At 33.2% G+C, this 20,492-nt stretch overlaps 1 protein-coding gene and 1 pseudogene across 1 annotated transcript; one reads left to right on the top strand and one right to left on the bottom strand.

Moving 5' to 3' along the window:
* Positions 1-348: 348 nt before the first annotated feature.
* LOC139524972 (uncharacterized) lies at positions 349-6,120 on the top strand (annotated as a pseudogene).
* A 3,691-nt stretch (positions 6,121-9,811) lies between these two features.
* On the bottom strand, positions 9,812-16,158 carry LOC139523144 (uncharacterized). The gene is made up of 3 exons (XM_071316946.1): positions 16,005-16,158; positions 14,705-14,785; positions 9,812-12,679 (listed from the first exon to the last, which is right to left on the bottom strand). The coding sequence occupies exons 2-3, from the start codon at positions 14,768-14,770 to the stop codon at positions 10,829-10,831; spliced, it is 1,917 nt and encodes a 638-aa protein (XP_071173047.1). The 5' UTR covers positions 14,771-14,785; positions 16,005-16,158; the 3' UTR covers positions 9,812-10,828.
* Between the last annotated feature and the right edge of the window lie 4,334 nt (positions 16,159-20,492).

Here is a 20,492-nt window from a genome sequence, read left to right as displayed (position 1 = left end):
GTGCGCACAACTTAAATATATTGTGCGCACAAAATAATATCGTGTGCGCACAAAATAATATCTGGTGCGCACAACTTAAATATATTGTGCGCTCAATTTAAATATATTGTGCGCACAACATAATATATTGTGCGCACAACTTAAATATATTGTGCGCACAAAATAATATCGTGTGCGCACAAAATAATATCTTGTGCACACAACATAATATATTGTGCGCTCAATTTAAATATATTGTGCGCACAACATAATATACTGTGCGCACAATATAATATAATGTGCGCACGACATAATATAATGTGCGCACAAAATGTTATTCAAATTCATTCAGTGCTGATGGTACGGCGACTAATATCTTCTCTTAAAAGTGAAAGAATGGAGAAATACATAAGGGTTTATTTCGAAATGGGACTCGATTATATGGAAATACTGGCACTTTTAGCAAAACATCATCACTACATTATTTCTTATCGACACCTGAAACGAATATTGAAGAAGCTACGTTTATTTCGCCGAAAACACTACACGCCACTTGAAGATGTCGTTGCTTTTATCAAAGACAACATTAAAGGATCTGGAAGGCTTCATGGTTATCGCTGGATGTTTATGAAGTGTAGACAAGCAGGTTTAACTATACAAAAAGAGTATGTGCGAATTATAATGCAAATTATAAACCCTGAAGGAGTTGAAATGCGACGAAAAGGTCGATTACATAGGAGAGAATATTGTTCGAAAGGGCCAAACTTTATAAGGCATTTGGATTCCTATGATAAACTTAAACCTTTTGGAATATGCATAAATGGATGCATAGATGGCTTTTCTAGACTGATAATATGGTTGGAGGCAGGACAGACTAGTAGTGACCCTCGGGTTATTTCTGGGTATTTTGTCAAAGCTATTCTTCGGAAGGGAGGACCTATGGTGATAAGAGGAGATCTTGGTACCGAAAATAGTAAGGTCGCTGAAAATGCAGTCTTTTTTACGACGCAATGATAATGATACGTATGCTCGAAATAACAGTGCGTTTCTTTACGGCACAAGCCAACATAATCAACGAATTGAATCATGGTGGGGAATTTATAGAAAAGAAAACTCACAGTTTTGGATGACATTTTTTAAAGATATAAAAGAGGATGGATTATTTTCAGGAGATCATCTTCATAAAAACTTGATAAGGTTCTGTTTCCTGAGACTGATTCAGGTACTTATTTTCGAACAAAATTATCCTTCCTATTTCCCTATTTTAACGCTAATATAATTATATAGACCAAGCAAAACAAAGGAAAATTGTTTACGTCCACAGTTAATGTAATTGTGGATAAATAAAAAGAAGTCATAATAGTGACTTATGTACCCATCAATGCATGAGCATAGACCAAATAAACGCCCTTTAAACTTCTATCCGCCCTCATGTCCGATTTTAATGCTTCAACTTAAAGGGAAATTCCGCGATTTTTTACTTATCATCTAATTATGTTCATCTTAACATAAAAAACACATTTGCAAAGTTTTAAATTTATATTCCTTCTAATAACGGAGAAAATCAAGTATTTGTAACTTTTTTGGTTGAATTCTCGAGTGGGTCGTGACGTATTAGCCCGATTTATTGAATTCTGGGAAAAAATAAAATCTGTTTAACTCTTATAGCTTATCGACAATATACGTAATTAAAAGCGCACTGCTGACGAATGGTCGAAGTTATAAACCACAATATAAGAATGAACGAAAGTGAATATGCATATATATACCGTTTTGTATTGATTGAATTAAACTCCTATAAAATTATCTCTAGTAAATGTTTTTGAATAAATTTAATTAATTATTGTTGAGATTTTTTTCATAAAATATTTATTGAACATTTTTACTGATATTGAACTGAAAATATTTCAGTTCTATTTACCGTTATTGTTTTGATAATCATTTCAATGCAACTAATGTGTGAGCAGAGTGTGTATATTATTTTGTAAAGGTCACTGTATATTTCTCGGCTTGAGGTCAATTCGTTTACCTTGTAGCTATTTAGCCGCAGGTGTGAGTTCAAGCGTACACAGGTATAAATGTTGTTATTTGGAAAGGATAAATAGAAAGGATTAGAGTATATGCTGTCATGATGTTAATACACTAAGATTAAATACACGATGAGAATAAAGATACAATAATTAAATTGTGTAAATTAATTGAAAATAAAATTCAGATTCGTAATTCCGAAAGTGTATAAAAATAAAAGGAAACAATTTTTGATTACTTTCTTAGCGGCAATTGGCGTAAAGATTCAAATATGAAGCAAAAAATAGTAGTTTTAATCTTTAATAAAAACTAAATGCAATATTACCCAATTTGATATACCATTGTACATCTGTTTGATATCATTGACTTTACCGGAATTTCTTAACTTGTATTCAAATCTGGCTGTGTTTAAATGCTAATAAAACTATTGCAATTTTAAAGTTTTTAATTGACAAAAAAATACAACATACAACATGCATAATTTTTTTTTAGTTTCTTTTTAACATTTTATTCTTACATAATTAAATTCATTTGACAATCATTTACACGAACTTTTTGTGAAAAGAATACTAATTATCTAAGCTAAGGCATTATATCTTTTGAGGATTTTTGAGGATTTTTTTTAAAATTCTATGATAATAGTTGTGCAATGTTGAACATGATAGCCGTCATTAATCCAAATAAGTAATACAGTAGTTGTAATAAAAGTTATACTTTAGTCATGCATTACAGATATTGACGAATTTATAATAGTTCGTTCATACATCGTTGTTCATGAAACAATCATCATTAGTATACATGTAAGTTTCCTGACGTATAAGAGCCATTGAGGATGAGCTCCAGAGAAATCAGACTAGTTGCGTTTCGTTCGTTTGTTTGTTGGGAAAGGAGAGGAAATGCAACCGCTTGTACAGATAAACGACAGAATTACCATACAAGCATTTATAGTCAACACAATCAGAAAGAGTTCCCATCGTTAGACGGGGAATATGAAGGCTTCCAAGAATGAACAAGTGACATGTCTAACTCTGAACAGTTAGAGAACAGACTATCGACATCGAACGCTTGTTCTTGATATTTGAAACTGTATGCATATATATACGTATACGTTTATGATATAGTGATGAGTTCTGACAAAAACTAAATTCCTTCATGGTTATATCTTGCCATACGTTTATATTGGTTTGTAAGGTGATTACTCAAAATCGTTATTTGAAAATCCTGTTTGTGAGATGTAGATTCATTTCAATACAGAAATTTCGTCTATATATTTCACAAGTGTATAACACGGAGAAGCTCTGAAGGTTCATTACTCCCATTTTGTTTGGGTGTGAACCATCGATGTTTACAGCAATATCAAGGAATAAGGAGATGATGGTAGAAAGAACTATGGGCGTCATGTGGCAAATATTACATGCATATCGGACAATGAGTTGTCAATCTGTATGAAAAGTTTTCCAATACAACCATATTTTTGAGAAGGAATGTTTACATGCTATACTCTCGTACTAGTATTACAGGGTTCTTGTGGCGTTCACCTTAGACACACATCGTTTTAACGATGTTTAAAAAAAGACAGAACCAATTTAATGTCATATTTCCCTATTTTTTAAATATAACTAAAATTCTTTTATCTGACAAGAATATCCCTATTTAGCGAACAAGTAATTTATTCTTTTTTCGGTTATTGAATACCAAGAAAGAAAATAAATCCCGAAATTAATTTGAAACTTTGATACTCAAAAGTTTCCCAGCAAAATATTCACATCCCCTGGGGATAATTAGTGTTCGTCCAATGGCATATATAACAATTGTGATGACGAATTCCTTCCTTTGTTTGAGAACAATCTTATTGAAATATAAATCTGTGATTTTCCTAGGTCCACAGCTTCAATGAACCAAAGCAAAAGTTATACATCGACCTGTATTTAAATCAAATTGGTTCTCTTCTTCTTTTGGTATACAACTGTAGTCTATCGACATTCGATGATTACATACTGTTGGCATACGTTGGCTAGTCTATTTACAACACTTTTACCCCTATTTATTCAAAATAATATATGTTTTTTTCTTATGTTCAATCAGAGACATATAATACATTATATGTCTCTGGTTCAATGTATACACGTATATATTTTAAATTGCGCTATAGTTCCGTAACTTTATATCCAGTCGTATAAACGAATCGTCGGCAAGTGCGTACATTTTTTTAAATCAATATTTCTGGTCTGTTCCAATCTGTCCTTCACTATTGACAATGACTATATATTACATTTTCCCAAATTCACCCTTGGAAAAAATATTTAAATAGATTTTAATTTCATCAAATCTTATTTTTTGGGTATTATTTATATATTATGAATTATATTCTTTACACCAGAAATGTTATTTATAAACAAGCGTATGAGTTTAGTAATGACAAGTAAGACAGAGTTGTATATTATACATCTGATAGTTCAAAATGGAAAGTTATAAGTTATAAGTTATCAGCCGTGTACACTGATCAATACCTGCAGAAGTGAAACGATGCATGAACTTGCAAGCCCGACAGGAAATCGCTTGAATACCTGGACGTGTCACCTCACACCCCTCACAATACCTTTGGAAGTAATACCTTTAGCCATGCTGGTGATCAGATAAGGGAAGATCAAAATATATTTGAAAAAAGTTTATTACTTTAAAGAATTATGAACAAATTAGATTTTCGAAAACAATTTTCACGGAACACTTATTTATGATTTCAACTTTGACTTTTCACCTAATTCCAATATCAACAGTTTAAAAACAACAGACCATGGTAATTTAAAAAAAGTAAGAATATTTTCCGTATCAAGTTAGTTAGTCGTATTAAACAACCGTACGATTGACAAGATATCGACACGCAATTACGACTACATCGGTTACTGTAGTTTTGTTTCTTTGTGGTTTATAGACATATCGTTTTTATTCATCGGGAAAGAAGACAAGATGGCGGATCTCGGAGAATTGATACTCTAAATTTAAAATCGATGGTGATCGCTTATCTAGCGGAATAAAACTTTAATATCTATGAATTTGAACATTTTTATACAGAATGAACATAATATCAATTTTTGATTTTTTTGCGAAGTTTCCCTTTAAGTCCGTTTATCTGTTCATTTATACCTTTTTAAGGCTAGCCATTTGTTTTAAACTTCAATATTTGTTTGTTTAACTGTTATTATACATAAGAATAAAACCTCTCTGAAAAACAAATCAAATGTCATTACAAGGCAGATTAGTACTCCCGACATGAAATTCATTTATAGTGAGGAAATTAATTGTTTTTATTTGAAAAAAAACACTGTAAGGAAATGTATATACTATAGCATATACTTCTGTTTATTTACGTTAAGCAGACAACAACTTAACTGCTTTATAAAGCTATCATAAAATTCTTTTCACTTAGATAATAATTGTGAACTAAAGACTATAATACGAACATATTTTGTGCAATAAAAATGTTATCCAAATTTTACAATGTCAACATCAGCCTTAAAATATATGCTTTAATATCATACATAATGTCACCTTCGAAAATATTCGTACCATCTCATGTCTTTGCATATAAAGTGTTTTATACACGAAAATTCATCGACTGAAACCTGAAACTAATTATTTATTTTCAATTCCAGAAAGAACTTTTAGAGGTTGTAAGTATTTGGAACGCCCATAAAATCAGAAAAAATAATAAACAACATGGTGTGTATGGACGACCGTATGTACTCTACTCGGTTCCCGAAGTGTACGGAACAAGTGATTATGTTACTAGCCCTGACATCGATGAAGTTGAAATTTGTTTAGAGCAATCTACGTATTGTAGTCTACCATGCGATGAAGACATTTACGATCTCGCAAACTTATACATGGAAGAATTAGGACATAGTTTACCAACAGATGCTTTTGAAGCTGCCACTTTGTATCGGTGTTTACTGGAACGATTTGAAACGGACTTAGCATTACAGTGATATCACTATCAAACTTATGTAGACTTCGATATTATGATTATTTTTTCTCTGGTAACATGTACAATTTTAAAATTATATTTGTGTTTATGCATTTTACTTTATGTCTGGTTTCGTTATAGTCCGAGATTACTCTGACGTCCAACGGCTATTTTGCCATTACTCGACCGTCCCACGGCCCCATCTTGTCTGGCAAAACAGCCGTTGTACGTCAGAGTAATCTCGGACTAGTTTCGTTAATGTTGATTGACACAAGACTGACATGCTGCTCAATTTACGACATTAATTTTGTTATGCCACGTCGACGATATATTTAAGATGGTTATTATATTCAAAAGTCTTGGGTCCGTCTGTCTCTTTTTAGAATAAATGTTTTTAGTCATAGTAGTTTATGTGATATAAATACAATGGATAAGCGTTGATTCTTGAAAAAGAAACCATGAGCCCGCAGGTTATAAAGTCTTCAACTGAAATAAATTCTGTGGTTTCTCTGAAGATGTCATCGGCAAAGTGTAACATATATAAAGTTAGCCAAATCGAATTAATACTTAGTTCACATATCAAAAGATTACTTTTATGTTTGATCATGTAAAAGTACGAGTTTGACCCAAAACTTACTGTTCATCAGTAGTGAAATGTGACTGTGTGATCAGTCGAAGGAGTTTACCATAAATGCTCACAACAAGGTAAAACTGAGTACATATATAATTCAGAAGATGAAATATGAGTGCCAATGAGACAACTCTCCATCCATGTCACAATTTATTAAAAGTTAAAAATTATCGGTTTAGATACGGTCTTCATCACGGAGCGTTGGCTCACATCGAATAGCAAACTTTAAAGGTTCTCAAAATGACTAGTGTAAGACAACTTAAACAGGAAAATCAACTGTCTAATCTATAAAGAAAACTAGGATCACTTATGTTCACATCAACAAACGACACTCAACAGGATCCTGAACAGCATTCTAATTATGATGAAAACTTTGTAAGAATTGTGTGAAATGTTTCAGGTCATGTTTTAGTTTCATTCTGGTTAATATGACAGATATTACAATAGGTCACACGTATCTATTTTTTTTTATCGATCTACGATAAATTTGTACAAAAGTTGTCAGTATACATTTTGAAACTGTAACAAAGCAATTTAGGAACAGTCAATGAAAATGTATACCTCAGTAGTATATTTTGAATCAAAATATACAATTATGAATCGTTTTTCCCCAAATATGGTCCCTTTTGGTTCATCATTTATTCAAATAGTTTTGGTGCGATTGATCGCGATCAATGAGACAAATTAACTGCATATCCATCATATCCCATAAAAAGAAAAAATCAACGAAACCAATTTTGACAGACGTTTATCGATGCAAGCCTTTAATTGCGGAATCCTGACTTTAAGCAGGCAAACATAAAATGTCACAGTTTAAACATGTTTATGAACGAGCAATCATCCACACAACTGTGACAAAACTGAATCAGCACAAAACAAGAATAACTTGTTGAAAACGGATTTATTTATGAAATGAAAAAAAGGCACAGAACTTGTAATAAATAAACCCAATAAAGTACTGAAAACTAGTTTAAATTCAATTGCAAAAAATGGAAATCATTTTCCCTAGTATAAGATATTATCAATAAGCATACACAGATATAATGAAAAAACAAGAGTGGCTATATTTTTATACCTTATGATGTCTGCTCTATGGTCGGGTTGCTGTCGCTTTGACACATTTCCTTTCTCAATTTTATTTATAAGATATTTTACATATAAATCACAAAAAGTTAACTTTGCAGGACCACTGAACCAGGATCCCTTACCGAAAAATCAGCCTTCTGGCAAACTGTTGGTGCCGCAAACACTGCGGTACGGTTGTTGCAAATAGTTTGCCGTAACTTCACCACGACTTTTTACCATGCAAACGAAGGTTGCAGCAGAACTGCCGCTAAGTTTTATAGCCTTACATAGTTTGTGATGAATTTCTGGCGACTATTTGTGGTGAACCTCCGGCAAACTTTGATCTATAGCCTGATAAAGTTTGTGGCGAACTTCTGGGAATTTTTGTGGTGAATCTCCGGCAAACTTTTAAAGCCTTAACAATTGTATAGTTTGCGGTGAACTTCTGACAAAACAAATGATAATGATGCCTTATGACCACCTTTCTGTTGATTCTTTTTCAAAACTGCACTTCTTATTCAAAATCAGATGCACATGAGGATCAACATTTAATTAATTATTATGACCAAAATTATTATTATGCAAAAACTGTCTAAATTAACTAAGAAAGAGATGATCAATGATGAATGGCCTGTTCCAGGAACTAATCAATCATATATAACATCCGTTTACTTTTTACATGAAAACACCAACATTAAAACTTCCCTCCTATTTCAAATTCAAAGAAGCAGCAAGTCTGACTTTAGTACATAGAGCATGCTCAGTATGCGGCGAAGGATTGCTTTAAAGTTTGTTTACAAAGTTCCTTCAAATTTAAGAAAGTTAAGAGTTTGCGGCAACATTGCGGCAACTTTTACATATATTTGCCGGAAGGTCGCTGCTAGTGGCGAACACTGTTGAACAACTTTCAGGTCTTCTTGCAGCAATGTTTCTCTTTTCATAAGGGATAATGAGAACAAGGTCAGATGCCTGCCAGTTGGAAACCTTGGGTAAAATCATTCCATACAACCAAATATAGAGGGCCTATTATCACGAAAACATAACAGTCTAACACAAGGATCTTGCTAGATATGCATACACCAAATATAGTCATCCTTTTTCTTATAAAAAGAGAGAAATTAACATAAATAGTTTCCAAGTAGTCACTTTAATTCGTACATAGGTGTATGTCCAGACTACTCAGTAAACAATATTTTCTACGTAGTCAAGTTCGTCGCTTGTTGTTAGCAAATGCGTGTAAAAGAACTTAAATTTTACTTTTATTTTATCATACTATTGATTGTATTTGTCTGGAGTGTCATTATGATCAAATAGGGTTCGTCTTCACCGTTTGACCAAACCATGTACTTTTCTACATTGGCTAGATGTATAGGGGGAGGGTTGAGATCTAATAAACATGTTTAACCCCGCCGCAATTTTGCGCCTGTCCCAAGTCAGGAGCCTCTGGCCTTTGTTAGTCTTGTATGATTTTTAATTTTAGTTTCTTTTGTATAATTCGGAGTTTAGTATGACGTCCATTATCACTGTACTAGTATACATATTTTTTAGGGGCCATCTGAATGACACCTACGGGTGCGTGAATTCTCGCTACATTGAAGACTCATTGGTGGGCTTCGGCTGTTGTCTGCTCTATGGTCGGGTTGTTGTCGCTTTGACACATTCACCATTTCCTTTCTCAATTTTTACTTTTGTTTACCCTTACGACCAATGTTCCCGCTTTATAATATTTCTGTTGTATTTGAGTAAGGCCTGACTATTGTAACCGAAGTCCTTTCATGTTTAGGATAAGGTAAGTTAAGCTCCTGTTGCCTATTTTCAGTGAACTTGTAACCTTAGATCCCAAACAGCGTCAAGCAAAAGGCAACATTTACCGGAGACACAAGCTTCTGTAACAGAAGTATAAATACAAGTGCAATCAAGAGTTCTGCAACCAGGGTATTCACATTCAGAAAATGGCCAGAGAAAATCAAAAGTGTCACCATATAAATAGTACACATTGAATATGTTTATTTCACAAGACAAGACAAGACAAGACAACAAGATATATATATATATATATATATATATATATATATATATATATACATGAATCTAAAACACACTTTCATGTTTGTTGTCTAGTTATTAAAAAAAAACCATACATATATCTTACTGAAATTATTTATTTCAAATTTAATAAAGTATTCAAATATGTTGAAATTAACAATCACAAAAGTTGCATTTCAGCAACCATTCATTAAAAATTAACAATGCAAAACTCTTTAATCAGTAAAATCTTTTCTTTCTCTTAAGCTGTATTTCACCAAAAAAATACTCTTCTTTGTCATACCTTGCTTGTAAGCTCTAGTTTGTTTATTTTACATTCATGAAATAACAACAAAGTGTATGTTTGAGTATGAAACAAACTGAAAATACTGAACATGACCACTCAATGATTTTTCCACTTGTGATTATGTTAATTAATGCAATAATCATACAATGTTTATAAAAAACATACACATACACAAGTGCTTAACATGCTGTTAAATTCACCACATGAAGAAATGACTGCTGGTCAACGTCCAAATTATTTTAGAACAAGGTCTACACAAATCAAAAATTGTGAAAAATCTCTCAAATAAAATATAAAAAAAGTATACAAAAGTCAAGTTAATCCAACTTCCTTATTTAAGGGTACTATGTATAGCTAATAATGAAGTTGCACTTCAGCAACAAACAGTTTTATAACAAAATTAAAACTGTATGAACTAAAAAATCAGTTGCATTTCAGCTACTTACATGACTAATAAAAAACAATTGAAATCTCAATAAAAATGTTAAATCTTAATATCTAATAAGTTGTGTATTTCACAAAAAAGGACTTAAATGAACAAAACCAATATCTTATTTCCATTCATCATAAGCTTTATCATGCCTAATTTGTAGGTTCTTAGGCTAGTTTCTTTTATTGTCATGTGAAAAAAACCCAGGAAATACTGAACATGATATTGATACAAAGGCAATCAATGATAAAATCCTGCTGCTGATTTTACCTGGTTTGATGTAAATCAATGCAATTATACAATGTCCATTACCCATACAGAAGTATTTAAAATGTTGTTGAATTCGCTACGGAAAATAGTAAAATTTTCATAATTTCTTGGTATTCTGAGAACACGACCCTATGTATGGGCTATTGGTCGACGCCCAAAACCATCAAGAACTACAAATTCAACAGTGATTGTATCCTTTCCATCCAAAATTAAATCAGATCCAGTGCAAAATCTAAGAAATTTTTTCAACAATACTTTATCAAGTTCTCTAACATACCGCTGAAGGTGGTTCATAACTTCACGTTCCAAATTAGACAAATTATCTGAAAAATGCAGCATTTTGGTAACTTTGCGATTGCTGGGTTCCATTTTACTGTATATTTCTGTCAAATTCTCATAAGAAAGAGACTGTCCGAGTTGAGATAATATCTTGGCCCAAGCATCAGTTATAAAGTTGCACTCCTGAACCATTTCCTTGTGTGCGATTTCTAGCAAAATACGCGTAATGCTTTCTTTTGTGACTGCAGACCTGCAGCTATGGTTCTCTAAAGCTTCTATAAGTTCATCATTGTCAACTGACTCGTAATCTTTTAAAGCAGTGGAAAATAATGTTTTGTCTTCCTCAGTGATAAAACAAAGAAAATTTTCCATTAAATCTGACTTAAACTTTCCATACATTGCATTTTCCATAACAATTATGGAAAGTCCAATGGGCAAGTAATTGGCTATCTGCCATCCTTTAAATATAATTCTGCCAATGGACAGCCACTGCTCCTCTTGAAAATCGTGTCTTATTGTAGGGACTTTCTGTGAATTTCCAATGCAACAATTGTCCATAAACTCATTCCAAAATTCAGTAAGGCAATCTCTAAAAATTCCTTCCCCTACCCCTTCTTCCGCTTTTCCAGTTGGCAATATCATACTGACATCAAAAAATGTAGCATACATTATTGTTGGATCTGAAAATATTTTCATCATTTCTATCATTAAATTTCCTCTATGAACCCTAATTTTCACAGAATGGAATGGATCAAGAAATAATTGTTCATTATTTATTAATCCAGGACCATCGGCGATTATTCCAAGACTATTAGTGATTATTCCAGGATCATTGGCGATATAACTATTCTCTGGCTGACTGTCAGATTGAGTGTGGATATCATTCAAAGGAATTGTTGAGTCATAGATATCATCAATATCAGCCAATACAGGTCCAAACTGAATTTCATCATCACTGCACATGTTCAAACTGGTATGCTCATTATAAGAACTATGAGAACTGTTATTTTCATGGTTTTCTAACCTCAACAGCTGTGAAACACTTTTTTGGTCTTCATTTTCTTTGGTCCTTGTTGTTGAATTCTTTTCTTGTTCAGTGTTATCCCTTTCTTTAGGTACAGTTAGTAAATAAAACCTTAACAGCCTCATTTTGCTTCGGTCATAAATATTCTCTACAGACAAATCTAAATTAGCTGACTGGCGTTTAAAGTCCATGATGTCAACCACAAAATTTTCAATCTTACCCCTGGGTGATATTCCTTCTGGAAAGTAAAGTTTTAAAGCTGTTTCTTTTATGGCACTCACTAGAGTATCTTTATCAACAATAAGATGTCTCGTCCCCCCTCCAGTTGGCCCGCGAACTTGTTTCATCCTATCCCCTTCTTTCATCAGCCAACCAAGTTCTATACGCCTTTCACTTTTTGCTGCATGATCATTTCCAATATTCTTGGAAGTAGAAGGATTGTCATCACTATCACTTGAGCTTTCATCTATATCTTTTTTTGTTTTAAACAAGTTTCTTTTTGATGATGGATGGAGTCTTTTTCTTATCTTTTGTAATAGTGTCTTCTTTTTTTTGGACTTTGAACCTGTACCACCCTGGTTCTTACAAAAATCTTTCACAGCTATCCTGTCCCCACAGATAGGGATGTACTTTGTCAGTTCATCATCAGACAATAATAATATCACTTGACAATCAATCTGAAAATATCAAAGAGACAAATGTTGATATAAGAGCTTGTATCATTTTGTTTGTACAACAGATGTATGTCAATATACAACAGAGCCTAAAATTGCTCACCTTGCAATTTACACTTTCTATTTACAACAATATTAACTAGAGGCTCTTAAGAGCCTTTGTCGCTCACCTTGGTCTATGTGCATATTCAACAAAGGACACAGATGGATTCATGACAAAATTGTGTTTTGGTGATGGTGATGTTTTTGTAGATCTTTACTTTACTGAACATTCTTGCTACTTACTATTTTCTCTATCTATAATAAACTTGTCCCATTAGTTACAGAGGAAAATATTTTGTAAAAATTTACCAAATTAATGAAAATTGTTAAAAATTGACTATAAAGGGCAGTAACTCCTTAAGGGGTCAACTGACCATTTTAGTCATGTTGACTTATTTGTAGATCTTACTTTGCTGAGCATTGTTGCTGTTTACAGTTTATCTCTATCTATACTATATAGTATTCAAGGTAATAACAAAAAAATGCAAAATTTCTTTAAAATTACCAATTGGGGGCAGCAACCCAACAACCAGTTGTCCAATTCATCTGAAAATTACTAAGTGGATATGTATTGACTTGACAAACGATTTAACCCCTTGACAGATTTGCTCTATTAAAGTGCTTTGGTTTTTGAGTTATAAGCTAAAAACTGCATTTTCCCCCGATGTTCTATTTCTAGCCATGGTGGCCATCTTGTCGGTCGGCCGGGTCACCTGACACATTTTTTAACTAGATACCCTAATGATTGTAGGGACTTTCTGTGAATTTCCAATGCAACAATTGTCCATAAACTCATTCCAAAATTCAGTAAGGCAATCTCTAAAAATTCCTTCCCCTACCCCTTCTTCCGCTTTTCCAGTTGGCAATATCATACTGACATCAAAAAATGTAGCATACATTATTGTTGGATCTGAAAATATTTTCATCATTTCTATCATTAAATTTCCTCTATGAACCCTAATTTTCACAGAATGGAATGGATCAAGAAATAATTGTTCATTATTTATTAATCCAGGACCATCGGCGATTATTCCAAGACTATTAGTGATTATTCCAGGATCATTGGCGATATAACTATTCTCTGGCTGACTGTCAGATTGAGTGTGGATATCATTCAAAGGAATTGTTGAGTCATAGATATCATCAATATCAGCCAATACAGGTCCAAACTGAATTTCATCATCACTGCACATGTTCAAACTGGTATGCTCATTATTTGTAGATCTTGCTTTGCTGAGCATTGTTGCTGTTTACAGTTTATCTCTATCTATACTATATAGTATTCAAGGTAATAACAAAAAAATGCAAAATTTCTTTAAAATTACCAATTGGGGGCAGCAACCCAACAACCAGTTGTCCAATTCATCTGAAAATTACTAAGTGGATATGTATTGACTTGACAAACGATTTAACCCCTTGACAGATTTGCTCTATTAAAGTGCTTTGGTTTTTGAGTTATAAGCTAAAAACTGCATTTTCCCCCGATGTTCTATTTCTAGCCATGGTGGCCATCTTGTCGGTCGGCCGGGTCACCTGACACATTTTTTAACTAGATACCCTAATGATGATTGTGGCCAAGTTTGATTTAAATTGGCCCAGTAGTTTCAGAGGAGAAGATTTTTGTAAAAGTTTGTAAAACTTGGCCCGACGGACGACGACAGACAACGACGGACGCAAAGTGATGGGAAAAGCTCACTTGGCCCTTTGGGCCAGGTGAGCTAAAAATATGGTTAAACATAGATTTGAGGAGAACAGCTTGACATAAGTATAATTTTTTTTATGTATGCAGATTTGAATAATATATGTTGCCTTTTTAAAAAAAAAGCTGTTTGAAAACATTTTATTTCTAATTTCAGTCTATCCTTTGTTAGTACGACTTTGACCATGACATTTGATTGATGGATGGTGGTTTTAAAAACATGGCATTCGGATGCATATTCATAGTCTTTTTCTTATAAATTGTAATATATTCAAATTCATGCTTACCTTATCTTCCTCTACCTTGTCTACAGGAATGTTTCTTTCTTTTAAAAATTCTATCAGGGAGACCATTTTTCTTTATAATTTCTATCAAAGATAAAATCAATAATTAATTCTTATCAAAATACATTCATTTTGCAATAAAAATGGTTTTTTTTAAACTGTGAGGGCTACAATACTGTTTTGCTACTAATTTTTGATACACAATAGGTTCTGTCTATTGCATCAACTCCTGAACATGCTGGATAGCTTTAAATTTGACAATATACATAGATGTTTATTTACTGAATAATGTTAATTTTAGTTTATGACATATGTGTAAAATAAAATTGAGAATGAAAAAAGGAAATTTGTCAAAGAGACAGAGAGCAGAAAACAGGTGAAGGCCACCAACAGATCATCATCACAGCAAGGCAATGCTTTGGCTGGCCCCTAAACAAAAACATGTACACATTTAGGGACGAAATCAAAAGATCAATGTAAGATTAAAAACTTAATTCAAATAGTTTGGGGGTGGGGGGTTGAACTGCTGCAAGATTTGGTTATCCGATATTGATTTTTACATATCCATATGGGTCAATCATTTTTTCTCAAATTAAGTTAATAGGGGGGTAGGGGGGGGTCAGCGAAAAAACTATTTGAATTAAGTTTTTTATCCTTCATTGAACTTTTGATGTCGTCCCTTAGTGATAAACGACATCATACTATAAACATCAACATACATGTATACATGAACTAAAATTAAAAATCATAAAAGACTAATTATTAATAAAGGCCACATTTAATGATTCAATATCAATTTTATATTGTTTTACTTTTTTAACCAGATACAGTAAGTGGTGTCATATATGCTACTTATTTATATACAATGTTTTGCTAAGTAAGCATACCCATACTTGGATGATGGTCAAATTGAAGCGTTTAAGTAATGAGGGGTGAAGCCGGACCATGCATACATGAGGGGGGATAGGACCTTTATCGGGACTCCGGGATCGGGTGTTTTTAAGCTCGGGATTTCGGGATTTACCCCTTCGGGATCCGGGAATTCTTTTTTTCAAATTTCGGGATCCGGGATTTAACTTTATTTATATTCGGGACCTCGGGATTTCGTGTTTTTAAGCCCGGGATTTCGGGATCAAGACCCCTTCATACATTTTCTGCTCAGTTTAGATCAAATTTTGGTGGCCAAGGTGTTTTTGAGATTATACCAATTTGTACAAAAATATGGAGAATAATTCAACTATAATTGGTCAAATTCAGTCTACCTCCTAGTTTATAGACATACACATGATGTGACATAAATCACCTTCTTCGTTCGGTTGTACGATCTTTGACTTTGGGATCAGATTATATTGCGTTCCAAAGATGGGTGGGGAAAGGAACGATTATCGTCACGGTGGTAACTTCAATATTTTTTTGTAAGATGTCCCCGGGTGTGAATGTGCCATTTCTCCATTTAAAATATACCCATCTTTCTATATATAAAATACATTAAAATTGTGTATCCATATTATTTATACTGAAAGAAACAGAGATTGATCTGTACTTATATATATATATATATATATATATATGTAATTTTATTAACCAACTAAGAGTATGTTGGATGTGTACGGATTCAGTGTTTAGTCTTAGAGGCATTATTTTTTATAAGTTGTTAGTGGCTTTGAACTAGCTGTCAGATAACTGCGAATACTCTCAGATCTATTCATAATGTCTTTTTGTGTCGGGATGTATAAATACCCGGCCACGTCCACTTGTATTTTGTGTCTATCTGATGAGTTCAGCCTTTTTCAACTGATTTTTATAGTTCGTTCTTATGTTGTACTGTTATACCACTGATCCAGGTTAGGGGGAGGGTTGGGATCCCGCTAACATGTTTAACCCCGCCACATTATTTATGTATGTGCCTGTCCCAAGTCAGGGATCCAGAGGGGGGGGGTCCGGGGGTTGGAACCCCCCCTTTTTGTGGACGATCAATGCCCCTGCTGTAATTCAGTGGTTGTCGTTTGTTTATGTGTTACATATTTGTTTTTCGTTCATTTTTTTCTTAAATGAGGCCGTTAGTTTTCTCGTTTCAATTGTTTTACATTGTCTTATCGGGGCCTTTTATACGCGGCTGACTATGCAGTATGGGCTTTGCTCATTGTTGAAGGTCGTACGGTGACCTATAGTTGTTAATGTTTGTGTCATTTTGGTCTTTTGTGGATAGTTGTCTCATTGGCAATCATACCACATCTTCTTTTTTATAAGTACATTATTGCCAAAATTTACTGCCAGTTTATTAAAAACCCTAACTGGGCTGCTTAGTACAGACAAACTGGGCATTAATACAGGGCCATAACAGAAAAAAACAGGGCAATTACAGAAAAACACATACACTTTTGTTCAGTTGGTTAATAAATGTATTAAGAAATGGGTGTTTTTATCACGGGGGGGGGGGGGTCAACTTCCTATTATTGGGTATACGGGGATGTGCCAAAAATATGGGTCATAATTTTGCGAGATTTTATATAAAAATGACCCTCCTTTTTAATGACATCCTATATAAAAATGCATTTACGTTTGATAACTGTATATTGATTTGGGGAATGAATTTCATATCATATATAAAGATGCTATTGAGAATGTCAATTCATATATAAAAAATTAAGGGTAGATAGTGTATTTATGAATTATGAGTGATGATGAGTTAGTGCTTATATAAGCATGGGTCTTAAGGTAATGACGTTGCTAACGTAAAATGTTATTTTCGCGACGTCAAACTGTGACTTATCGGGAAAAGATGCATTTTTCGACTGATTTTTATCATTCAAATTGATTTAATTTGAAAACGAGTTCATGGACCCCTATTTTTCAAAACAGCAATTTGTTTCATTTTGCAGGGAAATGATGTGACCCAAATTTTATAAAACTGTAAATAAAGATTTTTTTTTAATTTCAATAAACATGCAGCAAAAAATGACGTATTTTCCTCTATTCATGAACATTTGATAAATATGAGTTATTTCTGAATAAAAAATGCATAATTTTTTAGGATACTTATAAAATACAGAAATTACCGATAATTTAACAAAAAAAATTTGTGACACAGACATTAACAACTATAGGTCACCTTACGGCCTTCAACAATGAGCAAAGCCCATACCGCATATAGTCAGCTATAAGAGGCCCCGATAAGATAGCCATTTCAAAAAAGAAAGTACCCCCACCCTTTCCCATTTCCGAAAACCACTATATAGAATACCTTTTATTGTTTTGAATAAAAAAAAGAAGCTTACCTTACATACATAAACCATTTTGTAAACCTCTTTCAAATTAGTCTTCTTGAACACATGGTAATGTCAGCTTGAGCTTTATTCTTCAAACGTGTGGAGCAACATGCATTTATCTGTTCCTACTTATTTTGTGCGCACATTATATTATGTCGTGCGCACATTATATTATATTGTGCGCACAGTATATTATGTTGTGCGCACAATATATTTAAATTGAGCGCACAATATATTATGTTGTGTGCACAAGATATTATTTTGTGCGCACACGATATTATTTTATGCGCACAATATATTTAAGTTGTGCGCACAATATATTATGTTGTGCGCACAATATATTTAAATTGAGCGCACAATATATTTAAGTTGTGCGCACAAGATATTATTTTGTGCGCACACGATATTATTTTGTGCGCACAATATATTTAAGTTGTGCGCACAATATATTTAAGTTGTGCGCACAATATATTATTTTGTGCGCACAATATATTATTTTGTGCGCACAATATATTTTTTTTTCTTTGCATGTCCCTAGCGGGGCTCCGTAGAAATAAATAAAGTGCCCAATTTCGAAACATTTACTCGGCTTACATAGTTAGGTTTAAGAAAAGGTCTTCTACTTTCTGTTAGAGTTGTGCAGTTTAGATTATAGTGAAATACATCAACCTATCTCTTGAGAGTTACAAAGTACACAATACCTTTCCTGTCTCATAATTCTACGCCATCTACCGGTTGCTATAGGTAACCGATGATTTCCAGTTCTAAACATATACAACGTTATCTTATCTTTATAACGTAATAAGTCTAAATATTCTGCAAATTCAAAGATTTCTTTAAACAGTTTTTAACATAATACTTTTGGAGAATATTCCATTTCTGATTTCCAAGTCTGCTGAAATTGGTAAAAAAAATCTCTGTTTAATGCTCAACTTTAACCCTTTTGGATTAAAACTATAGTTACTCTGATTTAACCAAATATTTTAAAATACATATTTATTCAAGATATTTTTTATACAAATCAACCAATTGAAAGTAAATCCACCATCTACGTTGAGTTTATAAATATATCTATATAATTTACTATCGGAACTGTTTACAATGTTAGACCACAAAGATACCATACGGTGTTCCACATATACTGACATAGGATAAGCGCCTAGCTCTCCATAAACCATAAAGCTTGGGGTTGATTTTTTTCAAGTTTAAGAAAAGTTTACAAAACTTGAAATGCACTTTCTATTGCATCAATAAAACTAAATCTCCAAATTTCACAGCCATATAGCAATATAGGCCTTACAATCTTATCAAAAAGATCGTACTGACATTTAATTACTAAACATGTTCTTGGATTAATTTGCACTTCTCATAAGTGCAAATTGGAACCACACTTTTTTTTGTCGTAGAATCATCAAATTTGGCAATAATGTACCTCTGGGGATAAATAACACAATACAAAAATAAATTTGATATGGCTCGCCATGTTCGGCAACTGGAGCGAAAACAGTGACAAAATCCTGTAGGATATTTTTTTCTCCCATAGGATTTTTAAAAATCCTACAGGATTTTGAGAAATCCTATAGGATAAAGTCATAATCCCATAGGATATTTTAAATATCCTATGGGATATATAAATCCTATCGGATTTATATATCCTATAGGAAAATTTATCTCCTATGGGATTAAATTAATATCCTATGGGATTTAAAATCCTGTAGGATTTTCAAAAAAAGTGTTAAATCCGATAGGATTTTTTTTATCCTATAGGATTATCATGAAAGACTTTAAAGAACACTAATGTCCCTTAGGATATTTTTTTCTCCTAAGGGATTTATTTTGTCCTGTGGGATGTTTTTTCTCCCATGGGATATTTTTTTCTCCTACCGGATTTTTTTCTCTCCCTTAGGATAAATTTTGTCCTGTAAGATATTTTGTTTTCCCTTAGGATTAACTTTGTCCTATAGGATTATTTTTTCTCCCATAGGATTAAATTTTGATACGTTTTGTCATCTAAGATGGATTCGTCAGTTTTGTTGGTATCTTACAAACGTTAACAATTGTTGCTACATAGATATTGATCACTACGTAGCTACTACGATATTGAACTCAACCTTTGTATTTAGCCTAGCTGCTACATAGATATTGATACCAGGGATCAGTTCAATATCGTAGCAGCTACGTAGCGACTATGTAGCTGCTATCAAAATCTAAGTAATAACTAGTCTATAGCTACACGTTCAATAGTCAATATCTACGTAGCACTACGTAGCTGCTACGATATTGAACGCGTCCCTGGTATCAATATCAATACCAGGGTTGGGTTCAATACCGTAGCAGCTACGTAGCGGCTACGTAGCTGCTATCAATATTTATGTAACAACTAGTCTATAGCTACACATTCAATGGTCAAAATCTACGTAGCACTTCGTAGCTGCTACGATATTGAACTCGACCCATCTACGTAACCGCTACGATATTAAACACGACCTTGGGTTGTGTTCAATATCTTATCGGCTATATAG

The sequence above is a fragment of the Mytilus edulis genome, chromosome 5 (assembly GCF_963676685.1).
Source record: "Mytilus edulis chromosome 5, xbMytEdul2.2, whole genome shotgun sequence".
Classification (NCBI taxonomy): domain Eukaryota; kingdom Metazoa; phylum Mollusca; class Bivalvia; order Mytilida; family Mytilidae; genus Mytilus; species Mytilus edulis.
This window is presented reverse-complemented; position numbering and strand designations above follow the sequence as displayed.